This window comes from Oncorhynchus masou, chromosome 3 (genome assembly GCF_036934945.1).
Source record: "Oncorhynchus masou masou isolate Uvic2021 chromosome 3, UVic_Omas_1.1, whole genome shotgun sequence".
Classification (NCBI taxonomy): domain Eukaryota; kingdom Metazoa; phylum Chordata; class Actinopteri; order Salmoniformes; family Salmonidae; genus Oncorhynchus; species Oncorhynchus masou.
The window spans coordinates 26,044,250-26,071,957 of NC_088214.1; the positions used below are offsets into that span (position 1 = coordinate 26,044,250).

The 27,708-nt window shown below is 44.7% G+C and overlaps 1 protein-coding gene across 3 annotated transcripts; it reads left to right on the top strand.

The window, feature by feature from the left end:
- Nucleotides 1-1,637: 1,637 nt before the first annotated feature.
- Nucleotides 1,638-26,985, top strand: LOC135513558 (zinc finger CCHC domain-containing protein 2-like). Of its 3 annotated transcripts, none has more exons than XM_064936449.1 (13): nucleotides 1,638-2,591; nucleotides 5,035-5,149; nucleotides 5,740-5,810; nucleotides 8,672-8,743; nucleotides 10,751-10,839; nucleotides 21,661-21,776; nucleotides 22,375-22,458; nucleotides 22,652-22,712; nucleotides 22,806-22,980; nucleotides 23,105-23,246; nucleotides 23,356-23,469; nucleotides 23,691-25,028; nucleotides 25,364-26,985. In XM_064936449.1, the coding sequence occupies exons 1-13, from the start codon at nucleotides 1,806-1,808 to the stop codon at nucleotides 25,420-25,422; spliced, it is 3,222 nt and encodes a 1,073-aa protein (XP_064792521.1). In that variant the 5' UTR covers nucleotides 1,638-1,805; the 3' UTR covers nucleotides 25,423-26,985. The 3 variants fall into 3 exon arrangements, with proteins under 3 accessions (XP_064792521.1, XP_064792535.1, XP_064792529.1); XM_064936463.1 differs by having other exon boundaries at nucleotides 22,806-22,926; XM_064936457.1 differs by having other exon boundaries at nucleotides 21,661-21,740.
- Nucleotides 26,986-27,708: the final 723 nt, after the last annotated feature.

Genomic DNA, 27,708 nt, shown 5'->3' on the forward strand with positions numbered 1-27,708 from the left:
CATTGGGTTTAATACAATGTGCTGGGGACTCATTACTCCACCCACTCCATTCACTGCAATAGAATGTATATGGAATTACATATTTGTTTATAGAGAAAAATAATAATTCTTTGCAGAGGTAAAAGTGGGGTTGGGAATAATCAGTAATATGGTCTGTAGAGTCCATATATGGTTTTATTTCTTGGGCAACTGATGTCTAAATAGCCAGCAGTACTTTTCACTCCACTCATTCCATTGGTCCCATAGTGTATTGCATTGGGACCAATGGTGTGGCTGGAGTAGAAAGTGCTGCTGGGTATTTAGACCTCAGTCCCCCAAGAAATGACACCATCTATAGATTCCATAGACCCAACTGAGTGATCCCAACCCCACTTTTACCTCGGCACATAGAATTGTTTTTCTCTATAAGCCAATATGTAATTTATAGGCCTATAATGTATTGCATTGCAGTGAATGGAACTGGTGGAGCAGAAAGTGCTATTGGGCATTTAGACCTCAGTCGCCCAAGTAATAACACCGCATATAGATTCTACAGATCCTACTGAGTATTTCCAACCCCACTTTTACCTCAGCACATAGAATAGTTTTCTCTACAGCCCAATGTTGTGAACATAACAATATGAACATTGTATTTTCGATAGTGATCTTAAATGTTTTTAGAAGCATATTTGTAAATGCTTCCATAAAGTCATTATTGCATTTGCTTATAAGCACAATAAAAACAGACATTTATAAAAATGTAATATATTTTTAATTACACTTAACAAAAATATAAATGCAATATATAATGTGATGGCTCCATGTTTCATGAGCTGAAATAAAATATCCCAGAAATGTTCCATACGCACAAAAAGGTGACTTCCCTCAAATTGTATGGACAAATTTGTTTACATCCCTGTTAGTGAGCATTTTATCCTTTGTTAAGATAATCCATCCAGCTGACATGTGTGGCATATTAAGAAGCTGATTAAACAGCATGACCATTATACAGGTGCACCTTGTGTTGGGTACAATAAAAGGCCACTCTAAAATGTGCAGTTTGGGGTAACACAATGCCGCAAATCAATTCAAATTGTATTTGTCACATGCAGGAGTGTGCAATTGGCATAATGACTGCAGGAATGTCCAGCAGAGCTGTTGCCAGAGAATTGAACGTTCATTTCTCTACCATAAGCGGCCTCCAAGTTCATTTTAGATAATTTGGCAGTACATCTAACCGGCCTCACAACCGCAGACCACGTATTACCATGCCAGCCCAGGACCTCCACATCCGGCTTCTTTACCTGTGGGATTGTCAGACGCGGAGGCAGGTGGGTGCTCGGGAGTATTTCTGTCTGTAATAAAGCCCTTTTGTAGGGAAAAACTAATTCTGATTGGATGCAGCTGGCTCCCCAGTGGGTCAGCCTGGCCACCCATGGCTGGGCCCCTGCCCAGTCATGTGAAATCCATAGATTAGGCCCTAATTTATTTATTTCAATTAACTGTAACTCAGCAATATCTTTGAAATTGTTACATATTGTTTATATTTTTAATCAGTATAATGAGCCACATTGTAATGTTTAGAAATGAGGGCCTTTAATCTGAAGGTTTTTAATAAGGTACAACGTGACGTCATCGTTTGTGCTGCTGGCAGAATACTAGTCTTGAAAATGAGTTACTGAGCCAGCTATAATCGCAGTAATTTCCGTCGAATATCACATAACCACTCGGCTGCGGTGTGCGGATGAGTACTGAACGATTATGTAAAGGTCTGACACATTTGAATGAATTGATAATTGCTAACAAGTCCTGCCGAAAAGTTGATAATGCTGAAAATGAAGATTCCCATTCGAACGGCGGAAGGAGACCATACCGTCGAAGACGAGCAGGAAAATACCGATTACAGCAGTCACACTATTGATTCGGTTCCATATTGTGGTGTGAGGTTCAAACATTCAACGGGGGAGTCATATCGCCAGTGGCAAATTGACAAGAAGGCTGTGTTTGAGTGGTTCGGCTTGCACCTCAGCCCAGCGAAGCGGATAGAGTTTATGTACGGACTACTTCATATGTGTCAACCACTTGAGATTCGCTTTTTGGGATCATGTCTTGAGGATCTTGCACGGAAAGATGTCCACGTTTTCCGGGACTTTGAGATAACAGCAAACTGTCAAACTGACTTGGCCTTCCTTAAGGACGTTAGCGACCCTGTAGTGCGTTCCAAACTACTTGTCTACCTGTCACTTTTGCGATCTGGAAACAGAGAATGTGCGGACACACTGTATCGTGCTTTGAGCCATATAGACCCAGCGCTGTACTTAAATACTTATCATGGCGTTCCTTTATCTCCACGTGGTGGGAACACTCAGAATGTACCTGATCAACATTGCCCTCGAGAGGGTGGAATGGAGTCTGGGAGATCTGTGCATCCCAGCGGGACTCCACTGGAGGCAGAGTCGGGTTCCCTGGAGCACTTGGCGCTGCTTTTCACCATGGCCTCACTACACCCTGCGTTTCCTTTTTACCAGAGGGATACTGTCAGACACCAGTTGGATAATGTGGAACTGGTCTTAGAGGAGAGAATGGATTGCCACAAACGCATGAGTTTCCAGGTAAACACCACTTGACAGTGGCATGTTTATAGTGGCCGCCATTGTAAACAAACTCGTACTATTTGGGACGGCGGGAGGAGGGGCTGTCTTGTATTTAGAGTTTATAGTCTCAGGGTTACGGCGTATTCCCTTGATTGACTGAAGTGCAGCTCAAGAGTGGAATTTAAGGTGGCTTCCTCATTTTTACCACCTCTCCTTAGATTAGCTTCTTACCTACCTCACTCCTTATGGTCACAGGGCAGGTGAAAGTAGCAAACTCCTCTGATTGGCTTCCACCACATTTACTATCCAGTGTCATTAGATCATTACAGGTGAGGAAACGACAAGAAAGCCAGTGAAGGTACTGTGACTATTGAGATGCATCCCCTGGGGGCCTCAATAAGACTTTCTCAAGAGTTACTTTGACAAGAATGAACTGTATGCATTATTAAACAAGGACCACCCCTTTTTCTAAAATGTTACTGGCCACCTTAGCCATAGGAATGAACAGATGACGTTTTAATCAAAGTCTATATAGAATCAAATATTCTCAATTTCAGCCATCTTAGTTTAGATGGCATAATGTAGCAATTTATTTCTGGTAAATTGGGGTCAAATAATTGATGTAGGAATATGCTGTAATAACATGTACTGTGAAAAGGCTTGTGGGGTCAGTAAAGAGGTTCATACCTTTCATGCCAAGTAGTAATGCAAAGCACTGTTTCATTTCCAAGAACAGTCTTGAATGCCATGGCTATATGACTACAGACTGAGTTCATTGCGCTGTCACAGAAGGACAGACACCATAGACTTTGAATGAAGATCACTTTCTCAATTTGCCTTAGGGCAAAAGTAGTCCTTGTGCATAGAGTTGTATGGTTGGCTAAACCTTGAAATCAATCGTGTTGGTTTGGTATACATTTTAAAGTGTAACATCTGACTCTGTAATTCCGTTACCATGGAATTGCCCCTTGTGCACCAGGAGAATAGAGAGAGAGTTTATCATGTTCACGCTACACGTTCCCCAAGGGCACCCCACGTTCCCCAAGGAGTCATACTTACCCAATACATCGTTTGGTTTCAAGTCGTGTGTCTTTGCATTAGCATATGCTAACAGTTTCAGCTGAAATGCATCCAAAATGACTTCTGGCCCCGAACAGTTGCGCATCAAAACTTCAAAATTACATATTATATGTCGACTAAACTGGTCAAACTAAGTGCAGAATCAAGCTTTAGGATGTTATTAACGTACAAAACAATTCTCAATTAAACCGGACAATCTGACTTCTTCTCATGCAAGTTGGAACAAAGGGAGCTCTGTGCCCAACTCGCGCCCGAAAGCGCATGTATTTTCTTGGGACACTCACTATTTTGCCTGCCAAAGGGTCAAAGCTCGCGGGATTTGCACAATTAAATGCTCTACTGATAGAGGACATTTCGCGGAAGACATAGAAACTGTTCCCAGATCCATAGCTTGTTCGGAAGGGTGAGGGCGATGACATCAAAGTTGGCCCAACTGTCATGTTTCCAAAACTAGTTTGGGAGATTGGCTGCCCTGTGAGTTCTGCTATACTTACAGACACCATTCAAACGGTTTTAGAAGCTTTAGAGTGTTTTCTAATCAATAATTATTATTATTATATGCATATATTAGCAATTTTAGACAGATTTGTTTTTTGTTTACTATGGGCACGCAATTCATCCAAAGGGGGCAGTATTGTCCCGAGCCTTAACTTATCTGGCTTTAGCAGACATTCTGGCCGTGGCTACTGTGTCTTCTGTCATCTTGTCCACAGCAGCTAGCTACAGTAGCCTATATGAATGGGAACACCCAGCATTCTTGTTTATGATTGCATTGTGATCTAACTTTGCATTGTGTTGGCGAAACCTCTCTCTCTTTGTGATCCAGTGAAAAAGCCAAGCGTTTTATTGAGACACATCCTCTTGCTCATGTCTGGTTGGCTGACTGCTCTCTTACAGGGGCATTCTGTCATTCCGTCTTTTTATTTATCCGTTATTTTACCAGGTAAGTTGACTGAGAACACATTCTCATTTGCAGCAACGACCTGGGGAATAGTTACAGGGGAGAGGAGGGGGATGAATGATCCAATTGTAAACTGGCTCTCAGCATAATGGCTTGTCTTGGCTGGCTCTCAGCATAATGACTTGTCTCATTCAGACAGTTAGTTAGCCTACACTTTCCTGTGGATTGGCAGTATTTCTAATCCAAATGGAGATGATTTATGAATAGAAATGAAACTGAAAAGAGTTATTCTCAAAGCATGCGGAGAGGAGAAAATTAGTATTAGTTCCAGTTGTTCAGTGCTGTAAGGGGGCAGTTGTTTGGTGGGACTATGATTGAAAGGTATTTGACTGTACTTGTGCATGTGACATTGAAACTTGATTGGGGGAGAAAGCACAAATGCATACTAAACCATCAATCTCTTCACTTTCCTGGTTGCAGCAGAAGCAGCATGCCCTTCGAAGGGAGGATCTCAGCCCCAGGAGCACTGACATGGGTCAGTCTGCCTGCTGTATTCCCAATCAGCTCCCAAACAGGACATCATCCCAGAGAGAAGGTAGTCTCAATCCGGTTTGTCATTGTGTCCTCTGAGGTCTCTCATTCCCATGTTGAGAGGAGTGTTCAAAGCAAGATGTATCTTATTTTAGCCTAGTGCATTTGAGGTGAAATGAGACCCAAACTATCAGATATGATGTAATAGACAGGATATATTTTAAATTATCTGTATTTTGAACAGTAATCAAAATTACATTTAGATGAACCCAGTGGCATACTGCAGTTTTGTGGAAAATTGATAACTTCCTGCAATTCTACACATTTTTGTCATGGGGCAAAGAGAAACATTTGCAAAATGTTTGTTTTTAAAGCAAATTTCCTGCAAAAAATTTTTTTTTTTGTTCATGCAATATCTTATGCCCCATTGGCAATCTGAAGCTCAGGACCCCAAAATGTCAGTTTTATACCTAATCTCATGCTATTTTACATATTTTGCCATGAGGCTGAGAGAATATTTTGCAGGTAATTTTAAAGATAATTTCCATAGTATATGAACATGTCATAAGCAATCTGGGGAGGGGAGTGCAGGGGTATGGATGAACAGCAATTAAATGCTAAAAAAAATAACCCTGGTTTTCTCTCTTCTTGCAGAAGTTCACATTGACAAGATTGTGCTAAAGACGATATCTTGGAACCGAGTAAACAGTGAATACGGTATTGAGGTATGTACTGTAGGTTCATGTTTGGACTCTGTGCCTTGGTATGTTATTTTCCTGTGTATTTTATTCTTATACATTTTGAGGCATACCTGCTGAAGGATCTAGATATACTTTATTTTTTATTAGGTGCATGTATGGTGGGCCACCAGATTACTTCATGCTTCCTCCCATTCAAATGATGGCACTGACAAAACATTTTGTTTTGTTGTATTTTTTTCTCTGTAAATCCTGCAACGTTCTCTTACAACATCTGGACAGGCAGAGATCTAAGACTTTGCCTGTCCCTTAATCAATTGGCCCAGCGTCGTCCGCATTAGGGTTTGCCCGGGATAGGCCGTCATTGTAAATAAGAAATTGTTCTTAACTGACTTGCTTAGTTAAATACAGGTCAAATAAAAATCAACAGTCAGGACTGTATGGCCAGGCATCATTATGACAGGCAGGACTGTGCTGAGGATGAGAGCAAGACAGAGAGCCAGGTTAAATAGGACAGCAGGAAGGATTGCACCCTCCTAATCGCATGCTGTCCTCCGTTGCATGAGAACACAATCTGGTGGAAATATGTCCTAGCTCGTTTGCCACTCCAAAACATCTGCCGTGACTGTTTTTACAAGCCTGCGGCATATCGGCCTGTAAAAACGTACGGTCTTCAATTTAGACTAGAGGGTTGAAGGACTTGAGGTTAGCTCCAGGATTTTACAGCACTGAGATGATAATAGGGGTCATCTTGACTGCTTTCGCTCATCTTGATCTTCATCATCTCTTCAATATGTTATTGAACCCTACTGTCTTATAGCCTACTTGAAAAGGATGCAGTTAAGAGGCACTGTGTTAGAAATCAACTGGCACGCTCTTGGCTGAAATGTGGAAGGGGACAGTGATAAAATGTTGTTGCCAGCCAGTGCTAGAAACACACACTAGAGAGAGGGGTGGCTTGCTGGGCAGTGCCATCTGCTCCGCTGGGCATGGTGTATTAGTATGTTAAAGAGACGAGAACATGATCTTCAGCACAGGATGCACGTCACTCTGTCTACTCTAGGCCTGCCCTAGATGTCCAGGCTACTCTTCGTTGTGTTGTGAGAGTAGCCTGTACAACTAGGGCTGTGCTGAGGCCTACAGAGTTTTGTGTAAAACAATGCTGTGAGAGAGAGCCTAGGCTTAGTCTGTTTACTATGCCTAGGCTACCTCTCACGGTGCGTGCCACTGGCGATGTACAGCACTTTGCCGGACATGCTAGCTGTTTTCGGCGGCACATCATCACTTCAAACGCATTCCGTCGTGGTGTTATCGGTTGGCCTACTACTACTGGTAGTACCGGTAAAATGTAAGTTATGAATCATAAATCACCATACAGCTGATACATTTTGATTATCATCAATCATTTTGAGTTCAAGTTGGTTGTCCAAAATACTATCAGCTTGCACTACATCTTTGCTGATGAATGTCCTGATCTCTGGCCAGTCAATTGGTTAAATTACATTGTTGTTTCGTCTCTTAATCGCTTCTAATAGATCTGAAAATGATACAATAACCATTCATTCAACCGACTGTTTGTTTATAATGAGGGACGTCCCACGTTTAACCTGCACACACAAATAGTAGGAATTTGCGCTGACTTCAGCCATGACTGCATGAGAGAGAAATGAAACATCTGCATGTCGCCTGCAGGTGCGAGTGTGTGTTTCACTGTCCAATCCCAGGTTTGAACATGATCTGAGCGTGTGTTCTGAGGCTGTTCGGTCTCTTGGGCATCAACTTGGGAAAGCCTCAAGGGAGAGCAGACAGTGCATTATAAACAAAGAGCTGCATATATTGGCCCAAAAATAATATATATATTTATTATTAATATATATATTTTTATTTATTTTTTCGGTGTGTAGAGAAAAGTGAGGTGGGGCATCCGACAAATTAAACTTTACTGTTCTGGCTTGGTGAATTTGACAAAAAGCAACAGATTTTTCATATCCCATTTCAAGTTGTGAGTGCTTTTGCATTCACCTTTGTCAGATCAGGGATCATGATGAAGATGGAATAGGGTGCTGTTTGGGGACTCCACTCAGCCAGTTGAACTGTTTCCCCTAGAATTTAGCTAGGGGAGTCCGGGAGCACCAAAACATTTGAGGCCCTTGTTGGCTGCAGAGACATTTAGCTCTTTTTTTTTAAAGCGAATTTCTTGCAATTATACACATTTTGCCATGGGGCAAAAACGAAAAAAAGTTTTGAAGATGCACTATGCAGAAGTCCCTCAGCCATTTCCTGGTTCCTAAAATTCTAATAGTTTGCCTGATTTCCGTTTATGTGATCAAACAAGCAAGTATAGTGTAGAGAATCATTGTACCATCTAAACTGCTAGGAAATATCTTTTCCATAACCAAAAATATTGTTACTCTGTGATGGACAGGGTAGAGTAGAGACTGCCAGTGTGAAAGAGCTGTTTCTAAATTGACACAATACCTCTTAGCAAAGGTGTCAGCTAGAGATTACATGCAGGAGCTTGTAGGGATTTGTAGTTTTGCATAGTCTACTTTGATGCTAATTAGTATTTCCAAATCTGAGAGTAAATAGAGCCGAGTACATTGATAAAAGTGACCTTGTCTGAGAGAGATTTACACGCTTATGAAAAAGTCACGCCAGGGTAAGCCTACATGAAACACAGACTTTACTTTAAGTGGTTCTAAAATCCACTATGGGAAAAAATGTATGATTTGGAGCCATTTCCATATTTGACCGCTAGGTTTTATGGGTATTATGACTCATACAGTGGTACTCTATTGCATCATGCTGTCAAAAGCAATGTATCGGATGCGTGTTTAGTAAAGCATACTTATGATGTGATGTTGTCTCCTTCTCTTCCCCTCTTCTAGGTCCAGTGGTCTGACTCAACATGGACCACAGTGACCAAGACTCACCATGAGCTGGGCGACTTCCTGTCCAAGGTACAGAGAAAAAACACATCCCCATCAATAGATTATAGGCCTAGAATATACTGGATTTAATGTCAGGAGAAATGAAATCACACACTCCTCCATTTGTACAGAGAGGTCTCTAAATGTTGTCTTATAAAGGTCAACCCAGATGCTGTTTTTACTTTCCAAATGTTGTCATGTGTTTTCTAGTCACTGAATGCTCTGTGTGCATGCTAATAGGACTAATGCTAATACTGTGACTATCTGTATTCAAATGTATTTCTTCGTCTAGCTTTATGTATACCCCTAAATGTTGTATGTAAACATCATGAATATACAGTGGCAAAAAAAAGTATGTGAACCCTTTGGAAATACCTGCATTTCTGCATAAAATGGTCTAAAATTTGATCTGGTCACAACAATAGACGAACAGTCTGTTTAAACTAATAACACACAAATAATCATATGTTTTCATGTCTTTATTGTAAACACACAGTGCAGGGTGGAAAAAGTATGTGAACCCTTGGATTTAATAACTGGTTGACCCGCCTTTTGGTAGCAATAAGCTCAACCAAACGTTTTCTGTAGTTATGGATCAGACCTGCACAACGGTCAGGAGGAATTTTGAACCATTCCTCTTTACAAAACTGTTTCAGTTCCACAATATTCTTGGTATGTCTGGTGTGAACCACTCTCTTGAGGTCATGCCACAGCATCTCAATCGGGTTGAAGTCAGGACTCTGACTGGGCCACTCCAGAAGGTGTATTTTCTTCTGTTGAAGCCATTCTTCCATTCTGTTGTTGATTAACTTCTGTGTTTCTGGTTGTTGTCCTGTTGCATCACCCAACTTCTGTTGAGCTTCAATTTTCAGACAGATAGCCTAACATTCTCCTGCAAAATGTCTTGATAAACTTGGGAATTCATTTTTCTGTTGACTATAGAAAGCTGTCCTGGCCTTGAGGCAGCAAAGCATCCCCAAACCATGATGCTCCCTCCACCATACTTTACAGTTGGGATGAGGTTTTGATGTTGGTGTGCTGTGCTTTTTTTTTCTCCACACATAGTGGTGTGTGTTCCTTCTTCCATGGTGTCCTCTAATGAACACCATTCTTGTTTAGTGTTTTACGTATCGTAAACTCATCAACAGAGATGTTAGCATGTTACAGAGATTTCTGTAAGTCTTTAGCTGACACGCTAGGATTCTTCTGAACCTCATTGAGCATTCTGTGCTCTTGCAGCCATCTTTGCAGGACAGCCACTCCTAGGGAGAGTAGCAACAGTGCTGAACTTTCTCAATTTTATAGACAATTTGTCTTACCGTGGACTGATGAACATCAAGGCTTTTAGAGATACTTTTGTAACCCTTTCCAGCTTTATGCAAATCAACAATTCTTAATTCTTCTGTGATGTCTTTTGTTTGAGGCATGGTTCACATCAGGCAATGCTTCTTGTGAATAGGAAACTCAAATGTTGAGTTTTTTTATAGGGCACGGCAGCTCGAACCAACATCTCCAATCTTGTCTCATTGATTGGACTCCAGGTTAACTGACTCCTGACTCCAATTAGCTTTTGGAGAAGTCATTAGCCTAGGGGTTCACATACTTTTTCCAACCTACACTGAATGTTTAATAAAAAAATAAAACATGTATTTAACTAGGCAAGTCAGTTAAGAACAAATTATTTTTTACAGTGACTGCTTAGGAGCAGTGGGTTAACTGCCTTGTTCAGGGGCTGAACGACAGATTTCTACCTTGTCAGCTCGGGGATTCGATCTAGCAACCTTTTGGTTACTGGCCCAACTCTAACCACTAGGCTACCTGATGCCTTGTATTCAATATAGACAAAAATACAATAATTTGTGTTATTAGTGTAAGCACACTATGTATGTCTATTGTTGTGACTTAGATGAAGATCAGATCAAATTTGATGACACATTTATGCAAAAATCCAGGTAATTCCAAAGTGTTCACATGCTTTTTCTTGCCACTGTATGAATGTATATGATAACCGCTCATGATTCCCTGAACCCCATACAGAGGTCCACTGAGCCCTTTGAGAAGGGCCTGGTGAGGTTACTGGCCCAGGGATACCAGTATGAGCCCAGGGACCTGGAGAGGACACTACAGTGAGTTCCCCTCTTTGTTTGATCATTCAGCTCAGAGCAGCACAAAGCGTAATTGGAAATCTCAACAGGGTTCTAATAATGTCAATACAAAAATATACACTGCTCAAAAAAATAAAGGGAACACTAAAATAACACATCCTAGATCTGAATGAAATATTCTTATTAAATACTTTTTCTTTACATAGTTGAATGTGCTGACAACAAAATCACACAAATTATCAATGGAAATCAAATGTATCAACACATAGAGGTCTGGATTTGTAGTCGCACTCAAAATTAAAGTGGAAAACCACACTACAGGCTGATCCAACTTTGATGTAATGTCCTTAAAACAAGTCAAAAATAGTCTCAGTAGTGTGTGTGGCCTCCACGTGCCTGTATGACCTCCCTACAATGCCTGGGCATGCTCCTGATGAGGTGGCGGATGGTCTCCTGAGGGATCTCCTCCCAGACCTGGACTAAAGCATCCGCCAACTCCTGGACAGTCTGTGGTGCAACGTGGCGTTGGTGGATGGAGCGAGACGTGCTCAATTGGATTCAGGTCTGGAGAACAGGCGGGCCAGTCCATAGCATCAATGCCTTCCTCTTGCAGGAACTGCTGACATACTCCAGGCACATGAGGTCTAGCATTGTCTTGCATTAGGAGGAACCCAGGGCCAACCGCACCAGCATATGGTCTCACAAGGGGTCTGAGGATCTCATCTCGGTACCTAATGGCAGTCAGGCTACCTCTGGCGAGCACATGGAAGGCTGTGCGGCCCCCCAAAGAAATGCCACCCCACACCATGACTGACCCACCGCCAAACCGGTCATGCTGGAGGATGTTGCAGGCAGCAGAACGTTCTCCACAGCGTCTCCAGACTCTGTCACGTGCTCAGTGTGAACCTGCTTTCATCTGTGAAGAGCAGAGGGCGCCAGTGGTGAATTTGCCAATCTTGGTATTCTCTGGCAAATGCCAAACGTCCTGCACGGTGTTGGGCTGTAAGCACAACCCTCACCTGTGGACGTCGGGCCCTCATACCACCCTCATGGAGTCTGTTTCTGACCGTTTGAGCAGACACATTTGGGGCCTGCTGGAGGTCATTTTCCAGGGCTCTGGCAGTGCTCCTCCTGCTCCTCCTTGCACAAAGGCGGAGGTAGCGGTCCTGCTGCTGGGTTGTTACCCTCCTTTGGCCTCCTCCACGTCTCCTGATGTACTGGCCTGTCTCCTGGTAGCGCCTCCATGCTCTGGACACTACACTGACAGACACAGCAAGCCTTCTTGCCACAGCTCGCATTGATGTGCAATCCTGGATGAGCTGCACGACCTGAGCCACTTGTGTGGGTTGTAGACTCCGTCTCATGCTACCACTAGAGTGAAAGCACCGTCCGCATTCAAAAGTGACCAAAACATCAGCCAGGAAGCATAGGAACTGAGAAGTGGTCTGTGGTCACCACCTGCAGAACCACTCCTTTATTGGGGGTGTCTTGCTAATTGCCTATAATTTCCACCTGTTGTCTATTCCATTTGCACAACAGCATGTGAAATGTATTGTCAATCAGTGTTGCTTCCTAAGTGGACAGTTTGATTTCACAGAAGTGTGATTGACTTGGAGTTACATTGTTGTTTAAGTGTTCCCTTTATTTTTTGAGCAGTGTGTGTTTATTTTATTTCACCTTTATTTAACCAGGTAGGCTAGTTGAGAACAAGTTCTCATTTGCAACTGTGACCTGGCCAAGATAAAGCATAGCAGTGTGAACGGACAACACAGTTATTACACATGGAGTAAACAATTAACAAGTCAATAACACAGTAGAAAAAAAGGGGAGTCTATATACATTGTGTGCAAAAGGCATGAGGAGGTAGGCGAATAATTACAATTTTGCAGATTAACACTGGGGTGATAAATGATCAGATGGTCATGTACAGGTAGAGATATTGGTGTGCAAAAGAGCAGAAAAGTAAATAAATAAAAACAGGTGAAATGGGTGGGCTATTTACCAATAGACTATGTACAGCTGCAGCGATCGGTTAGTTGCTCAGATAGCAGATGTTTGAAGTTGGTGAGGGAGATGATAAGTCTCCAACTTCAGGGATTTTTGCAATTCGTTCCAGTCACAGGCAGCAGAGTATTGGAACGAAAGGCGGCCAAATGAGGTGTTGGCTTTAGGGATGATCAGTGAGATACACCTGCTGGAGCGCGTGCTACGGATGGGTGTTGCCATCGTGACCAGTGAACTGAGATAAGGCGGAGCTTTACCTAGCATGGACTTGTAGATGACCTGGAGCCAGTGTGTCTAGCGACGAATATGTAGCGAGGGCCAGCCGACTAGAGCGTACAAGTCGCAGTGGTGGGTGGTATAAGGTGCTTTAGTGACAAAACGGATGGCACTGTGATAAACTGCATCCAGTTTGCTGAGTAGAGTGTTGGAAGCAATTTTGTAGATGGCATCGCCGAAGTCGAGGATCGGTATGATAGTCAGTTTTACTAGGGTAAGTTTGGCGGCGTGAGTGAAGGAGGCTTTGTTGCGGAATAGAAATCTGACTCTTGATTTGATTTTCGATTGGAGATGTTTGATATGAGTCTGGAAGGAGAGTTTACAGTCTAGCCAGACACCTAGGTACTTATAGATGTCCACATATTCAAGGTCGGAACCATCCAGGGTGGTGATGCTAGTCGGGCATGCGGGTGCAGGCAGCGATCGGTTGACAAGCACGCATTTGGTTTTACTAGCGTTTTTAAGAGCAGTTGGAGACCACGGAAGGAGTGTTGTATGGCATTGAAGCTCAATTGGAGGTTAGATAGCACAGTGTCCAAGGACGGGCCGGAAGTATATAGAATGGTGTCGTCTGCGTAGAGGTGGATCAGGGAATCGCCCAGAGCAAGAGCAACATCATTGATATATACAGAGAAAAGAGTCGGCCCGAGAATTGAACCCTGTGGCACCCCCATAGAGACTGCCAGAGGACCGGACAGCATGCCCTCCGATTTGACACACTGAACTCTGTCTGCAAAGTAATTGGTGAACCAGGCAAGGCAGTCATCCGAAAAACCGAGGCTACTGAGTCTGCCAATAAGAATATGGTGATTGACAGAGTCGAAAGCCTTGGCAAGGTCGATGAAGACGGCTGCACAGTACTGTCTTTTATCGATGACGGTTATGATATCGTTTAGTACCTTGAGTGTGGCTGAGGTGCACCCGTGACCGGCTCGGAAACCAGATTGTACAGCGGAGAAGGTACGGTGGGATTCGAGATGGTCAGTGACCTGTTTGTTGACTTGGCTTTCGAAGACCTTAGATAGGCAGGGCAGGATGGATATAGGTCTGTAACAGTTTGGGTCCAGGGTGTCTCCCCCTTTTGAAGAGGGTGATGACTGCGGCAGCTTTCCAATCCTTGGGGATCTCAGATGATATGAGAGGTTGAACAGGCTGGTAATAGGGGTTGCGACAATGGCGACGGATAGTTTCAGAAATAGAGGGTCCAGATTGTCAAGCCCAGCTGATTTGTACGGGTCCAGGTTTTGCAGCTCTTTCAGAACATCTGCTATCTGGATTTGGGTAAAGGAGAACCTGGAGAGGCTTGGGCGAGGAGCTGCGGGGGGGGGGGCTGTTGGCCGAGGTTGGAGTAGCCAGGCGGAAGGCATGGCCAGCTGTTGACCGTGTTACCTAGCCTCAGTGCAGTGGGCAGCTGGGAGGAGGTGCTCTTGTTCTCCATGGACTTCAGTGTCCCAGAACTTTTTGGAGTTGGAGCTACAGGATGCAAACTTCTGCCTGAAGAATTTGGCCTTAGCTTTCCTGACTGACTGCGTGTATTGGTTCCTGAATTCCCTGAACAGTTGCATATCGCGGGGACTATTCAATGCTATTGCAGCCCGCCACAGGATGTTTTTGTGCTGGTCGAGGGCAGTCAGGTCTGTAGTTAACCAAGGGCTGTATCTGTTCTTAGTTCTGCATTTTTTGAACGGAGCATGCTTATCTAAAATGGTGAGGAAGTTACTTTTAAAGAATGACCAGGCATCCTCAACTGACGGGATGAGGTCAATGTCCTTCCAGGATACCCGGGCCAGGTCGATTAGAAAGGCCTGCTCACAGAAGTGTTTTAGGGAGCGTTTGACAGTGATGAGGGGTGGTCGTTTGACTGCGGCTCCGTAGCGGATGCAGGCAATGAGGCAGTGATCGCTGAGATCCTGGTTGAAGACAGTGGAGGTGTATTTGGAGGGCCAGTTGGTCAGGATGATGTCTATGAGGGTGCCCTTGTTTACAGAGTTAGGGTTGTACCTGGTGGGTTCCTTGATTATTTGTGTGAGATTGAGGGCATCTAGCTTAGATTGTAGGACTGCTGGGGTGTTAAGCATATCCCAGTTTAGGTCACCTAACAGAACAAACTCTGAAGCTAGATGGGGGGCGATCAATTCACAAATGGTGTCCAGGGCACAGCTGGGAGCTGAGGGGGGTCGGTAGCAGGCGGCAACAGTGAGAGACTTATTTCTGGAGAGAGTAATATATATATATATATATATATATATATTACTCTCTCCAGAAATAAGTACCATGTATGTATATGTTGTAAAAAAAAAAACTAGGAAATTTGTCCTCCGAAGAGGTGGTGGAGTAAAAAAAAATATATATATATATATATATATATATATACTCCACCACCTCTTCGGAGGACAAATATCCTAGTTTTTTTTTACAGCTTTTTTTGCTACATATACATACATGGTACTTTTATATATAACAACAATACATTACCAAACAAACTCTTTAATTCCAACCCTCAGACACGCTCATCTCGTCCCACCTATCAGCATAGACCACCCTCTCAGCCCATCCCACCTATCAGCATAGACCACCCTCTCAGCCCATCCCACCTATCAGCATAGACCACCCTCTCAGCCCATCCCACCTATCACCATAGACCACCCTCTCAGCCCATCCCACCTATCACCATAGACCACCCTCTCAGCCCATCCCACCTATCACCATAGACCACCCTCTCAGCCCATTTTTGCATTTACATTTAAGTCATTTGGCAGACGCTCTTATCCAGAGCGACTTACAAATTGGTGAATTCACCTTATAACATCCAGTGGAACAGCCACTTTACAATAGTGCATCTAAATCATTTAAGGGGGGGGTGAGAGGGATTACTTTATCCTATCCTAGGTATTCCTTAAAGAGGTGGGGTTTCAGGTGTCTCCGGAAGGTGGTGATTGACTCCGCTGTCCTGGCGTCGTGAGGGAGTTTGTTCCACCATTGGGGGGCCAGAGCAGCGAACAGTTTTGACTGGGCTGAGCGGGAACTGTACTTCCTCAGTGGTAGGGAGGCGAGCAGGCCAGAGGTGGATGAACACAGTGCCCTTGTTTGGGTGTAGGGCCTGATCAGAGCCTGGAGGTACTGCGGTGCCGTTCCCCTCACAGCTCCGTAGGCAAGCACCATGGTCTTGTAGCGGATGCGAGCTTCAACTGGAAGCCAGTGGAGAGAGCGGGGTGACGTGGGAGAACTTGGGAAGGTTGAACACCAGACGGGCTGCGGCGTTCTGGATGAGTTGTAGGGGTTTAATGGCACAGGCAGGGAGCCCAGCCAACAGCGAGTTGCAGTAATCCAGACGGGAGATGACAAGTGCCTGGATTAGGACCTGCGCCGCTTCCTGTGTGAGGCAGGGTCGTACTCTGCGGATGTTGTAGAGCATGAACCTACAGGAACGGGCCACCGCCTTGATGTTAGTTGAGAACGACAGGGTGTTGTCCAGGATCACGCCAAGGTTCTTAGCGCTCTGGGAGGAGGACACAATGGAGTTGTCAACCGTGATGGCGAGATCATGGAACGGGCAGTCCTTCCCCGGGAGGAAGAGCAGTTCCGTCTTGCCGAGGTTCAGCTTGAGGTGGTGATCCGTCATCCACACTGATATGTCTGCCAGACATGCAGAGATGCGATTCGCCACCTGTTCATCAGAAGGGGGAAAGGAGAAGATTAATTGTGTGTCGTCTGCATAGCAATGATAGGAGAGACCATGTGAGGTTATGACAGAGCCAAGTGACTTGGTGTATAGCGAGAATAGGAGAGGGCCTAGAACAGAGCCCTGGGGGACACCAGTGGTGAGAGCGCGTGGCGAGGAGACAGATTCTCGCCACGCCACCTGGTAGGAGCGACCTGTCAGGTAGGACGCAATCCAAGCGTGGGCCGCGCCGGAGATGCCCAACTCGGAGAGGGTGGAGAGGAGGATCTGATGGTTCACAGTATCGAAGGCAGCCGATAGGTTTAGAAGGATGAGAGCAGAGGAGAGAGAGTTAGCTTTAGCAGTGCGGAGCGCCTCCGTGATACAGAGAAGAGCAGTCTCAGTTGAATGACTAGTCTTGAAACCTGACTGATTTGGATCAAGAAGGTCATTCTGAGAGAGATAGCGGGAGAGCTGGCCAAGGACGGCACGTTCAAGAGTTTTGGAGAGAAAAGAAAGAAGGGATACTGGTCTGTAGTTGTTGACATCGGAGGGATCGAGTGTAGGTTTTTTCAGAAGGGGTGCAACTCTCGCTCTCTTGAAGACGGAAGGGACGTAGCCAGCGGTCAGGGATGAGTTGATGAGCGAGGTAAGGGAGAAGGTCTCCGGAAATGGTCTGGAGAAGAGAGGAGGGGATAGGGTCAAGCGGGCAGGTTGTTGGGCGGCCGGCCGTCACAAGAAGCGAGATTTCATCTGGAGAGAGAGGGGAGAAAGAGGTCAGAGCACAGGGTAGGGCAGTGTGAGCAGAACCAGCGGTGTCGTTTGACTTAGCAAACGAGGATCGGATGTCGTCGACCTTCTTTTCAAAATGGTTGACGAAGTCATCTGCAGAGAGGGAGGAGGGGGGAGGGGGAGGAGGATTCAGGAGGGAGGAGAAGGTGGCAAAGAACTTCCTAGGGTTAGAGGCAGATGCTTGGAATTTAGAGTGGTAGAAAGTGGCTTTAGCAGCAGAGACAGAGGAGGAAAATGTAGAGAGGAGGGAGTGAAAGGATGCCAGGTCCGCAGGGAGGCGAGTTTTCCTCCATTTCCGCTCGGCTGCCCGGAGCCCTGTTCTGTGAGCTCGCAATGAGTCGTCGAGCCACGGAGCGGGAGGGGAGGACCGAGCCGGCCTGGAGGATAGGGGACATAGAGAGTCAAAGGATGCAGAAATGGAAGAGAGGAGGGTTGAGGAGGCAGAATCAGGAGATAGGTTGGAGAAGGTTTGAGCAGAGGGAAGAGATGATAGGATGGAAGAGGAGAGAGTAGCGTGGGAGAGAGAGCGAAGGTTGGGACGGCGCGATACCATCCGAGTAGGGGCAGTGTGGGAAGTGTTGGATGAGAGCGAGAAGGAAAAGGATACAAGGTAGTGGTCGGAAACTTGGAGGGGAGTTGCAATGAGGTTAGTGGAAGAACAGCATCTAGTAAAGATGAGGTCGAGCGTATTGCCTGCCTTGTGAGTAGGGGGGGAAGGTGAGAGGGTGAGGTCAAAAGAGGAGAGGAGTGGAAAGAAGGAGGCAGAGAGGAATGAGTCAAAGGTAGACGTGGGGAGGTTAAAGTCGCCCAGGACTGTGAGAGGTGAGCCGTCCTCAGGAAAGGAGCTTATCAAGGCATCAAGCTCATTGATGAACTCTCCGAGGGAACCTGGAGGGCGATAAATGATAAGGATGTTAAGCTTGAAAGGGCTGGTAACTGTGACCGCATGGAATTCAAAGGAGGCGATAGACAGATGGGTAAGGGGAGAAAGAGAGAATGACCACTTGGGAGAGATGAGGATCCCGGTGCCACCACCCCGCTGACCAGAAGCTCTCGGGGTGTGCGAGAACACGTGGGCGGACGAAGAGAGAGCAGTAGGAGTAGCAGTGTTATCTGTGGTGATCCATGTTTCCGTCAGTGCCAAGAAGTCGAGGGACTGGAGGGAGGCATAGGCTGAGATGAACTCTGTCTTGTTGGCCGCAGATCGGCAGTTCCAGAGGCTACCGGAGACCTGGAACTCCACGTGGCTCGTGTGCGCTGGGACCACCAGATTAGGGTGGCCGCGGCCACGCGGTGTGGAGCGTTTGTATGGTCTGTGCAGAGAGGAGAGAACAGGGATAGATAGACACATAGTTGACAGGCTACAGAAGAGGCTACGCTAATGCAAAGGAGATTGGAATGACAAGTGGACTACACATCTCGAATGTTCAGAAAGTTAAGCTTACGTAGCAAGAATCTTATTGACTAAAATGATTGAAATGATACAGTACTGCTGGAGTAGGCTAGCTGGTAGTGGCTGCGTTGTTGACTTTGTAGGCTAGCTGGCAGTGGCTGCGTTGTTGACACTACACTAATCAAGTCGTTCCGTCGAGTGTAATAGTTTCTACAGTGCTGCTATTCGGGGGCTAGCTGGCTAGCTAGCAGTGTTGATTACGTTACGTTACGTTAAAAGAACGACAATAGCTGGCTAGCTAACCTAGAAAATCACTCTAGACTACACAATTGTCTTAGATACAAAGACGGCTATGTAGCTAGCTAGCTACGATCAAACAAATCAAACCGTTGTACTGTAATGAAGTGAAATGAAAATGTGATACTACCTGTGGAGCGAAGCGGAATATTGACCGGGTTGTTGAAGTTCTATTCGGTAGACGTTGGCTAGCTGTTGGCTAGCTAGCTAGCAGTATCTCCTACGTTAAGGACGACAAATAGCTGGCTAGCTAACCTCGGTAAATTAAGATAATCACTCTAAGTCTACACACTCTAAACTACACAATTATCTTGGATACGAAGACAGCAAAGACAACTATGTAGCTAGCTAACACTACACTAATCGAGTCGTTCAGTTGAGTGAATAGTTTCTACAGTGCTGGTATTCGTTAGCTAGCTGCTGGGCAGATAGCAGTGTAGACTACGTTAGGACGACGAAATACAATAATTACGCAATTATCTTTGATACGAAGACGGCTATGTAGCTAGCTAAGAAGAAATTGCTAAGATTAGACAAATCAAACCGTTGTACTATAATGTGAAATGTAATGAAAATGTAATGAAAAGTTATACTACCTGCGGACCGAAGTGTAGATGCGACCGCTCGCTCCAACCCGGAACATGAGCCCATCCCACCTATCAGCATAGACCACCCTCTCAGCCCATCCCACCTATCAGCATAGACCGCTCTTGTTTGGTTTCCATATGCCATATATTTTTCAATTGTTCTGTGATGTTTTACAACATTTTTTAATCTTTCTAATAGTATATTATCCACAGATTGTGAGCTAAAGATGAAAACCTTTCCTGCGAGTATTATTATATTATTTATTGATTGTCTATGGCTTTCTAGATCGCCCAACACTGCTATTTGTAAGGTTAATTTTAAGTGAATGTTGTGATTTGTTTATTTTTTTTTTACCCATTCCTGAACCTGTGACCAGAAACAAGCTACATAGTGGCAATACCAGAATAAGTGATCTATTGATTTTGTCTGTTTGCAACAAAACCTACAGAGCTGAGATTGTTGTATTATATATATATATATATAGCATTCTGTTGGTGGCAAGAATTGTATATAATCATTTATTTGAAAAACTTTTGTTGAAAAAGTGTTGAATCAAGTGTAGTTTTTTTTGTACCAATTCATAAACCATGTGCCATGGAATTGGAACATCAAATCTCCTCCCATATATTTTGCAACCTGTATGGTGCAGCTGTCAACAGTTTTGTCCTCAGATGAAACTGGTATATTGTTCTATTTATGCCAGTTCCTTTCAGCCAATTTGTATCTAATATATGGCAGGCAAACACGTTCCGCAGCTTCTCCCTTTTCCACTTGCCTCCTCCATTTTTGTGGAAGTGCTGCAATCAGTTAGTTGTAAGTTTGGATTGAGCAAATATTCCCATATATTTTCGATAACTGCATATGTGACATAACATATCCTCCATTTCTATTCATAATGTCGTTAATAAATATAATACCATGAAATAATGTTTTTCTTATTAATCAATATATTTGAGTTTAACCATAACATTTGTTGTAATATTTGTTCTATCTTTTCTGGAGGATAAAACTGAAATTGTAACCAGCTTTGTATGGCTTGTTTAAGAAAGGGCGATACCTTAAGCCACATTTAATTTTCAATTAGTTGGAAAATAAAAAAATAAATAGGAAAGTTTAATTTTGTCTGGCTTCGCATTCCAAACAGAATGAAATATGTTTTGCTCATATGTTTTTAAAAACAAATCTTCTGGAGTAGGCAATGCCGTTAGTATGTAAGTAAGTAAACTGTGATAGGACCAAATAGTTTATCGATGGAATTTTCCATAAATAGGCAAGTATTTACCTCTCCATGGTTGCAAAGTCTCTCTTTCTGCTAGCTTTCTATTGAAATTAATACCTGAAGCTCAAGCACTTTCCTGTTACCTTTTTTTACATGTTGCTTTACTCTCAAGCCTCAATATTGTGCAGAAAGTAGAGTAGTCTACCCTCTAGTTATTATCACCAACGCTTCCATAATTTCCAGTGTTGTCAGTTATGGTGAAGAACCGCGGGCTTCACATATGTCAGAACCATAGAACCCAGGCAATGATATCTAGGTCAATGGTGATGATGTCATTACCAGAGGGATTCGCTGGCCATCCTTTACAGATATGGATGGGATCACTTTTTCCGCCCTTCCACTCCCATTCAAGCCCCACCAGCACTTTGACTTCCCACTCGAAGTGTACCATAACCATACCTTGCTGTTTGATGTACTAGTATACAACAGGTGATTGTACACATGAAATTTCAATTTCCAAGTCACCTTCTCTCTCCCTCTTTCTCTTTCCCTCTGTATAATGTTATCTCTAACCCCCCCCCCCCCCCCCCCCATCTCTCTACACTGTGACAGGGAGATGCTTCTGTCAGCCCCAGATGCCTTCAGGCAGAGACGAGAGGTCTGCAGGTTCCTCCTCCCCCACTGCAGCCACTGTAAGTGTCTGTGCCCCGGTCTCAGCCTTCAGGGAGGTGAGATATCATATGCTCCACTGACCTTTACAGGAATGCATGTCTACATGAACCATCCACATGATTGGTTAGGGATACCTTGGACCTCGGAGCACAATTACCCCTCTCTTCTCAAATAATTTGTATGTGGATTGATCTGGTCGGTTCCTAATGACTAATCGTACCAATGAACATCTTCTCAGTCATCCTAACTCCATATGTTTCACTTCCTTTGACATCGCCCTGAGCCATGTTTCAGTAGTGCTACCAGGGGACATGTAAATACTCCAGAAATACGACACGCACTGCTTGGTGGCAAGCTTAGAGAATAAACCCAGCTTCACAGTGAACACTTCTCAGCATAGCTGCAGGGCCAGGAGGCTGTTTTACCACATGAAACCCCAGCCATTATAAATTGACTAAGTGAAATTATTTTTGAGAAAGTTTCCTCAAGCATCCATTGCTGGTTGGTTTCACACAGCTGCATCAAATTGACCACAGAAATTCATAAACCAAGAGTGTATTTCTTTTGTTAGAGACGTGGAAAAGCTGTGATGTGTCGGCAGGAGGTCTCGTCGCACATTCCCTAATATCTCACCATCCGGTCTCTCCTACCCAGATAACACAGTACCTCCTGGAAAGACCTGTAAGGCACCTGAGCACTTTAAAGAAGACTGCACTGAGCCATCCAGTCAGGACCATGGTGTGTGTGCTGTTTTGTATTAGTTATATTGTCTTTAGGCAGAGTAATGATTTATTTAGCATGTCTGTCATTCTTTGTGGGGTTGAAATGACACCGTATTTGTAAATGGCTATTTCGTAGAGACAGATATTCATTGCTTGTAGTTGAAGTTCACTAGTACTTCTCTCTCGTCATTCTCCTCTCCCTCACCCAGACATAGGTGGTGAGAACCTAAGGCATCAGGCGGCGTGCAGCAGCAAGAGCCTAGGCCAGGGGTAAGAGCTCTATCTGTTCAGTCCAAGACTTGTGACCTTGTGTCTGATGCACTGATGGGTTATACTAAGAGGATCCCTGCTTTCACTTTACAGCACACTGATGACAAAGAGCAGCCAGAGTGAGAGCCAGAGGCCTGCTGTTCACGCAGAGCACAATGGAGTGATGAGGAGGAGGAAACCAGGCATCATGACCTGTAGGCCAGACCCACATCAGGTCAGTCGCACTGGCCTCTCCTTTCTCTCTCTGGCCTGGCCATTAGAGACGCTGGTAGGTTGGCAGTGGAGGACTGTCTATGTGCTGTATACTGCTGACTGGCATTTGTTATTTTTTTTGTTTCGATAATACTCATTTGAATCTGTTTAGGGTGTTAAATGACCTCCTCACTCTTCAGAACACAGATGAGAAATGGGCTTTCACCCCAGAAAAAAAGAGCAGAAGAAGACCTGGTGGAAGGAGAAGTAATGGGGCTAAAGGCTACATCCCCAGCAGCTTCATCAGACCACAGTCAACACACATGACCAGACAGGGTGCCAGTAAGAGGAAGTAACCAATGGGTGTGGCAATAGCCTACCCTATTTGTTTTCCAGCTTAACAATTAACATTATAACAACATGTATGTTGTGTGTTCCTTTACCACTGTAGAGCCGGTCCAGAACAGGTATAGAGACATGTGGTCCGATAGCTCCAGTACTCCCTCCAGTCCCCAGCACGAGGCACATGAGAGCCTGGATAATGAGGACCTGGAGGACGAGAGAGGTGAGTGGCCCCTCTAAACCCTGTCTGCCCCCCTCTCTTTTCTGTCTGGAACTCATGGGGTTTAATCCTAGTCCTGAACTAAATAGCACTTTCATTGGAGATTCTCCATTTTAGTCAAGGACAAGGCTTTAACTGGTTCTGAGAAACCGGACCATGACATTGGAGTCTTTAGTGCTTTTGAAACTCAAGATGACTTTTTAATGATAGCTTCTCTCCCCCAGACACTGCCGAGAGTTACTCAGACCACTCTGTCCAGGAGAAGAGGGCGAGTGATCACAGCAGAGGGGAAGTTGTAGCTACTGTACACGCTATAGTCCCTGTCCCCTACAGAGAAGAGACATCCTACACTGGCAGTCCCCTGAGTGTACACACTCTATCAATGACGGTCCAGAATGGGCGAACCATGCCAGACAGGACGGTCATGGTCCCTCCACAGCCGGGGGACGGTTCACCAGCAGATGGGGCCCTGACTGGGACCACCTCCATGGTTCCTCAGGTGTCCATCCCAAGCCAAGCTTCCCTGGGAGACCCTGAGAGGCAGAGGCACGTGTCTGCCCCCCTGAGCTCACCTCAGCTAGCCAATGCAGGATCCAGCATTCACCTAAAGCCCCAGTGTTATATGACCCCTACCAACCCAGAGAGTAGAAGCACTAACCCCCATCACCAGCCCCCAATGAGCGCCATCAGTGTCATCCCCCTGACCTTCCACGTGTGCCCCCTGAGGCCAGCATACACCAGCACTGACCCAGCCTCCACCGCCACCCTACCCCTAGCAGCCTCTCTCCCTGACCCTAGCACCAGGACTCAAGCCCTGGCTGCGCCCACCAGCCTACCCACCCCTACCTCCGTGACACCCTCCTCAGTGGCCACTGTCACCCCAGCTGCAATCGGCCAGGTTCAGGCCACTCTGCCCCCAGCCGTCCCCACTCACACCCCCGGCACCGTGGCCAGCCCAGCCCTGACCCTCATCCACAGCACGGCCCAGGGAGATGGTGCCTCCTGCAGCAGCTCTTGGGTGGCAGCAGGGCAGGCCCAGGCCCAGCAGCAGGCCCTCCCTCCACAGCAACAGCAGATGAGCTGCAATTCCTGTGGTTGCCGTGGCAGCTGTGGTAATAGCCACTCTACCGCCCCCAGCCCCAACTTCTCCTTCCCTCCCCAGCTGAGGCGCCAGGTCTTCAGCAATGCCCACCTCCCTCTCTTCCACCTCCCATCCATGTGCAGCACTGGATATCCCAGCCACCTTTGCCTGGTCCAACACCAGAGCAACGCCACCACCCAGCTACCTTTCTACCTCCCTCCACCTCACACGGCCACCCCCACCTCCACGCCACCTCCACGCCACTCCCACCACATGCTGGCCACCCAGGCTGGTTACAACCTGCAGCAGATGGCAGCTGCTCCCTTCAACAGCTTCTACACTCCCATGTTCTCCTCGTTGGGACTGGGACTGAGCACGGGCACGATGAAGAGCAGTGCCAACGTCTCTTGCTATAACTGTGGGCTAAGCGGGCATTATGCCCAGGACTGCAAACAGCCCTCCATGGACGCCGGGCAGCAAGGTAATATTGGCCAGGCTAGTGGCAGAGAGAGGAGGTGAAGTCTCTCAGAGATTCCTCATCCTTAGTTTCAGCATAGGAAGGCAAAGCTTTATTTGTTAACCTGTTTGTTTTTTTTTGTCCACTGTGTTTTGCACTGTCCAACATTTTTTTATGTCTGAAGCTGGATTGTCTGAATGAGCTCTATTAAATACCCAGGCCAAATGTTAAAACATGTTTTGATAGGACTGACTCTGAATCTGAAAGACTAGCATAGACTATGGACATCACATTTCTTTAGGTTACTTGTTGGGCACGCGACACTGACACACTCCTGTGTGTGTGTGTGTGTGTTTCAGGTGACTTTCGGCTGAAGTACATGGCCCCTCACTTCTTTGAAGCAGACCAAACTGACTGACATGAGGGGACCAAGGCAATGCTTTTTTTCTCACTACAGTAAAGATTCCAGAAAATGTTTTCGTGGGTTGAGTTTTTCACCAATTGTATTACTTTGCAAATATCCGGACTTGTTTCTCAGCAGAGAATGGAATCCTGTATCATTCTCAGACTTTTCAGAGGACGGTGGTATTTTGCCCTGGAGACAAGTACAAGACAGGCTCACGTTTCCAGACTAGTCTATTACTTTAAAGAAAGAGAACCACGTCTTGAAATGGTGCGGTGGTAAATTTGCATTTAATAAGGATTAATGGATTGACTGAAGGTTGTTATATCCACATTTCAAAGCAGGTCTTTTTAGTACTTTTCAATTAGTTTCTTACTTTTTTGTATTATCTCATAGGTGTTCAAAATGCAAGATACAGTTTCAAAGCAGCTAGTTGTTAACCAGCTAATTTTAATTTTATTCATGTGAGAACAAAATATGTGAAGAACCTCACGCTCTTATTTTTTGGGGATTGTGATAAAGCAGAGAAAAGATGCATGGTTTATAAGATAAAGTATGTATGACATAATTAGGTTTTTGACAGAATATGCTGACTGTACCATAAATACCCTGTATTTGATTTGTTTTACACGCTAATGGTATTCCATTTGAGGTAAATTTTGTACGAAAAAAAGTTTTATTGCCGTTTGTTACCACTTGATATAATGTGAAGTGTGTATTAAATCAATCATGTCTCATTCATGATGTTAATGCTGCTGCTGTTTTGGTTTGTTTCATGGGGGCAATAATGCACTAATTTGTGTGTATGTGGGTGGGTCATGTCCCTCATGCTCTCAGGCAATGAGAGGACTCTTGTGGTTGTATCCCTTGAGCGTCTCTCCTCAAGGAAGAGATTTATTGAGGTCCAAATCAACCCCCCCCACCCACCCCTAGGCACTTGGGTCGATCCAAAATCACCCGAGCCACTTTGGAAATCTGAATGCATTGGATAGATGAAATCAATGGTGAAAGCTTTACCTGAGCCTTCTGATGCGCCAAGTGGTGCTCTTGCCATATTGCCTTCACCTATACAATACTTCCTGATCTAAGGTTTGATGTTTGGATTGGGCTACAGAATCAATGGTCCCTCGTCCTACCGCCATGCATGTACTGTACCTGTTGAATGTGTGGCCTACACAAACAGGCAGGAGCGTGTCCAGCTCTTTGTTGTCAGAATGTATGTGCCATATTCCTCCTTTCTCATGCAGCAAGGAGGTTGTATTATGCATGTAAGTCTATATTTGTGCACAGCAGTAAGGGGCTAACTTCACACACATACCTTACCTGTATGATTGACGACTATACAGAATAACTTCTGTTTTCCAAACACAGGCAAAAAATATGTAAACTATTTGAAATTACATTTAGGTAAAATCACTTTTATAAAGTGGAACATATCCTCTACTTTTCTGTAAGCAGCTTTTCAGGGTTTGTTTTTTTAAGCATTTTGTATTGGATTTCAGAGGCCTAGTTGTTGACTTTATTTTAATGAATATCTTTATTTTGATAAAGAACATTAAAGTTGAGTGGAAAAATAGACTATCAAGCTTGGGTTGTATTTGTTTAACTTCTCTATAGTTAAAGATGCTGTGCTGTAGATTAAGGTATTGTTACCTCTGATGCGATGACTGTATTACTAAATGTTAACATGTAGTTACTGAAAGGGAAGAATACAATAGCTCCTTCCTGTGCGAAATTAAGCTACCAGAAATTTTTTCAGTTAAGTTGGTAGCAATCAAACAGCTAAGTTTATCTTTTTTTATATGGCGAGAAACCCATACTATAATGAACAAAAATAAATGCAATTTCAAACATTTTAATGAGTTACAGTTCATATGAGGAAATCAGTCTATTTAAATAAATACATTTGGTCCTAATGTATGGATTGTACATGACTGGGAATACCGATATGCAGCCGTTAGTCAGATACCTTAAAAGAAATGGGCCTCAGCATATTGTCACAGTATTTCTGTGCATTCAAATCGATAAAATGCAGTTGTATTGGTTGTCCGTAGTTTATGCCCAAACCATAACCCCGTCATCACCATGGGGCACTCTGTTCACAACTTTGACATCAGCAAACCGCTACCCCACACGATGACATACACGTGGTCTGCGGTTGAGGCTGGTTGGACTCATTGCCAAATTCTCTAACATCTCGGAGGCGGCTTAAGGTAGAGAAATGAACATTACATTTTCTGTCAACCGCTCTCGTGGACACTTCTGCAGTCAGCATGCCAATTGCATGTGCCTTCAACTTGA